The sequence below is a fragment of the Anopheles stephensi genome, unplaced genomic scaffold (assembly GCF_013141755.1).
Source record: "Anopheles stephensi strain Indian unplaced genomic scaffold, UCI_ANSTEP_V1.0 ucontig428, whole genome shotgun sequence".
Lineage (NCBI taxonomy): Eukaryota > Metazoa > Arthropoda > Insecta > Diptera > Culicidae > Anopheles > Anopheles stephensi.
The window spans coordinates 4,489-9,089 of NW_023405378.1; the positions used below are offsets into that span (position 1 = coordinate 4,489).

General features: G+C 37.5%; 1 protein-coding gene across 1 annotated transcript; it reads left to right on the forward strand.

The window, feature by feature from the left end:
- Positions 1-246: 246 nt before the first annotated feature.
- Positions 247-3,602, forward strand: LOC118516989. Its single transcript, XM_036062816.1, has 2 exons — positions 247-1,203; positions 1,595-3,602. The coding sequence occupies exon 1, from the start codon at positions 268-270 to the stop codon at positions 1,189-1,191; it is 924 nt and encodes a 307-aa protein (XP_035918709.1). The 5' UTR covers positions 247-267; the 3' UTR covers positions 1,192-1,203; positions 1,595-3,602.
- Positions 3,603-4,601: the final 999 nt, after the last annotated feature.

Below are 4,601 nucleotides of genomic sequence, written 5' to 3' on the forward strand. Positions count from 1 at the left end.
AAGTAAACCTACCAAAGCGAGAAAGGATGATGATTTTCTAACCTGGGTTTCTCCAACGGAGAGCAGCATTTTGTATCGTTCATTTACTCATCCTTTTGCTTGCCTTCGACATTACTTGTGTTTATGAATATTATTCATGTTTGTATGTACTCCATGCATATATGTTTGTGATGAATGCCAGTCTGTCATTACCAGCGAGTGTCAAAAAACGTGTCTTTCCGTAACGGACAATTTTTGCGTAAAAAAGAGAGGATTTTGATTTGAAAAATGTCGGTTAGCGACAGAACCTTTAAGGTGGATTTCTCGCAAATCCCAAGAAAGCCCACACGCACGGAAATTTTTAGCTTCCTTACGGACAAGCTAAGCCTAAAACCGGAAAAGCTGGAAATGGTACAATTCCTGAACCTTTCCACATCTGTGGTGGTGGAGATGAAAGAGGAGGGCGATGCTCTCTTAATAGTGGAGGTGCATGATAGAAAGCACACCATCACGTGTAACGGTCGGGATCACGCGATCCCAATCACAATGGAGGACGACACCAAAGTCGTAACCATACAGGAGGTATCCGCCAAGGTGACTAACGCGGATATTATATCAGCTTTGGAGGCCTTCGGAGAGGTGAAGGGGGCAAAGGACCTCCTCTGGGAGGAGCCTACGCCTTTCCCAGGCGTAAGAAACGGCAACAGAGCGGTGAAAATGTTAATTAACAGGCCCATTCCATCATACATCACCATAAAGGGTGAGCGGGGTAGGATCACATACCGCGGGCAGGAACAAACCTGCATGTACTGCGATCAAATGGTCCATTACGGTGTTTCCTGCACACAAAACAGGAAAAATAACAGCCAAAAGGCATCAGGTGTCAACCAGCGCCTATACTCGGCAATAGTACAGGGCAACCACACTACGGCCAAAGAGGGCTCAACAGAAAAAGTGGTAACCACAAAAAGTGTCCCCACCCAAGTGGGTACAATTACTAGAAAAAAATCCATTGACGAACCAGGCTGCAGCAAAGCACTGGAACGCATAGACTACGGTAAAAGTGTCTCGAACACTATGACACTTAACAAAAGAGCAATGTCCGACAGCTCCTATCCAGACACAGACGAGGAAAAAGCAGGGGTCTCCCAGCATGATTTTAAAAAGCCACACAAAAAAAGCACCAAAACGAACGAACGTAGCATACTATAAACTGCCAAACAGGTTTTTTGTTGTATAGGTTTTTGTTAACATATAAAAAAAAGAGAAAAGATAAATTTGTTCAATATTATGACATCCACATTAAAAATACTACAAACAAACATAACCAGCCTCATTAAAAACAAAGACGAGTTAGAAAGAATTCTACTCGCACAAGACATCACAGCAGCTTGCATCTGTGAAACTTGGTTAGACGACAATAATCTACATAAATCCAAAATCCACAACTACAACCGCATAAACAGCAATAGATCGGACGGCTATGGAGGCACTGCAATTTACCTCCAAAAAAACAAAAAATTTAGAACAATCAATAGACTTAGTAACGAAAACATACAAATCACAGAAATTGAACTCATACAGGATAAATTCAAAATAATTTGCATCTATGCAGCCCCTAGGACCCCGATTCAAGACTTCAAAGACACCATTACGCAAATAATACACAATACAAACAACAGGAAATGCCTAATAGCCGCAGACCTCAACTCGCATCACACCTCATGGGGAAACCCTTGGAGCGACAATTAAGGTACGTTTATAATTAACGAAATAGACAATACTCAACTAACAATTTTGCACAACAAAGAACCTACATACATCCCCACAGACTTAAACAAAAGAAATACAGCAATAGACTTAACATTCGTAACAGAAAACATAACCGATAAATGCACAAGGGTAGTACTAGATCACCACATGGGAGCCACCAATCACAAAACAATTATCACAACTATAGAAACAATCAATCACAAACAAGCCCGACTAATAACAAACAGGAAAAAACTTTACCATGAATTAAAACAAATGGAAATAGAGGAACACACCTCAGTGAAACAAATTTTCCAGAAAATAGACACACTAGTAAAAGGAAACACCTCTAAATCAAAAAAACCACTAAAAATCTGGTGGAATAGAGAAACGGAAAAAGCTTGGAAGGTAAAAAACAAAAGTAGACAAATTTTCAATAGAAACAAAACAATAGAGAACGAAATTGAATTCAAGAAAAATCTAGCTAAATTCAGACTAATTAAAAGAAAACACAAAATCCAAAAATATGAAGAGAAACTTAGCGAGATAAACAATTACACTAACACCACAGAATTATGGAGATTTATAGGAAAAATCGAAGGCAAAAAAACAAACACAAAAGATGAAAATCTCATCCACAACAACAAAGAGGCAGCAAAAACATTTTTAGAAGAAAATTTTCAAAAAAATAAGAAAGGGAACAAAAAACCTTATCAATATGCTAGGCCATTAAACAATATCATGGACGAAGAAAGATGGCATAACATTCTAAAAAAAAAGAAAAATACAGCCCCAGGGCCTGACAAAATCTCCTACGAAATTCTGAAAAATATAAATAGACCATCGGTCAGTAAAATAGTAAAGGAGATAAATAACATGTGGGAAAAAGGAAATTTAAAAAAGCAATACAAACACATAGAAATAGTGGCGATCCCCAAACCAGGGGCTGATAGAAACAACGCTAAAAACTATAGGCCCATAGCTATGATTCCGGCTATCACTAAAATCATAAATTCAGCAGTGTTAGAAGACCTCAACAGACACTGTCACAACAACAACATTATACCAACAACTTCTTTTGGCTTCAAAAAAAACTGTACCACAAACCAATGCGTCAACTATTTAGTGAATGAAATTACATCCAACAAAAGAAAAAACTGGTTAACTGGAATAATGTTTATAGATTTAAAAAGCGCGTACAACAACGTACACACAGACTCGCTCATACAAATTTTGGAGCAAAACCAGATTCCGATAGAAATCATTAGATGGGTAGGAAGTTTCTTAAACAACAGAACGATAGAAATAAAATCAGAAGGAGAAAAGCTAAAAAAATTAGTGTCAGACGGTTTACCACAAGGGGATGTCCTCTCACCCACCTTATTTAACATCTACACCAAAAAAATCCACGAAACACTCAACAATAGCGACGGAAAAGTTTTACAGTATGCGGACGATTTCGTAATCATTCAAAAAGGGAAAACAGCCACAGAACTGGAATATAAGATGCAAACAGCGATCAATAGTTTTTCAAATACAATCCAGGGACTAAAGCTTCCAATTAACATAGACAAAACAAAATTTATGATCTTCAGCAAGAAACCCCAAAACATCACTATACAAATAAGAAACCAGCGAATAGAAAAAGTTACAGTTTACAAATATCTCGGAGTGTGGATTGATGGCAACCTATTTTTCAAAAAACATGTAGAAGAACTCAAGGATAAAGCTAGAAAAAGATTACAGTTAGTGAGAAGGATATGTAACACCAAAAACAACCTCAGCCCTACGAAAACCATTACTGTACACAGAGCCATTATAAGGAACATTTTGGAAACTGGCTCCCTGTACACTCTAAATGCAAAAAAAAACTTACTAAACTCAATGAATTCAATTACAAACCAGTCACTCAGAAAAGTAACGGGTTGCTCTAAAACAACCCCTATTAACACGCTAATGGCGATTGCAGCCGAAACCCCACCACACATTAGAGCAAGTTATATAGCCAAAAAGGACATGGTCAAAACATTAATTTACTCTCCGATCCATAGGGACCAAATGAGAAGAACCATGAGAGAAAACTCAAGAACCAGATCAAGAAACAAATCATACATGGAGAATTTATTCCAGAACAATCTGAATATTTTTGAAGAAACAGCAAGAATCAAAACAAATGACATCAATGGAAGCACAAAAATTCGCTGTGAAATCGAACCCAACATATCAAAAAACTCTACAGCAGGGAAAGTATACCTCAAACAATTTTGCGAACAGGAAATAAAAAAGCTAGGAACAACGAACACTCTAATTTTCACTGACGGGAGCAAGAGCGATGAGGGATGCGGAATCGGAATATACATAAGACCTCACAATAATAACAATAACAGATACTGGGCACATAAATTCAAAACAAAAAACATAACTCCAATTACGTCCATAGAATTAGCAGCCATAGAAAAAGCCATTAACATCATAACGATAGAAAAAATAGAAAACCCAATCATCCTTACAGACAGTCAAGCTGCATGTAAAATCCTCATTAACGCACAAAACCTCGATCACATCGACGAAATAGTCTATAATATACTCAGAGGATGCAAACACTCTAACGCTCAAATAAGATGGATTCCAGGACACTTAGGTCTATATGGAAACGAAAAGGCAGATGAACTAGCAAAAAAAGGAGTGCACGCAAAAGACATATACAACAACAAACTACGTTTGGCAGATGTAAACCATATGTTAGTTGAAAACATGAAAAAAGAAACTAGAGAATGGTACAAAAAAACGTGTGAGCAAAAGGGAAAAAAATTCCAAAGATTCCAAAAAGAGTTCGAAGACAAACCGTGGCACCACAATCTAAACATCAC

Bases quoted from the DNA above. Each gene is read 5' to 3' on its own strand.
- LOC118516989 (XM_036062816.1), top strand. From the start codon at position 268: ATGTCGGTTAGCGACAGAACCTTTAAGGTGGATTTCTCGCAAATCCCA.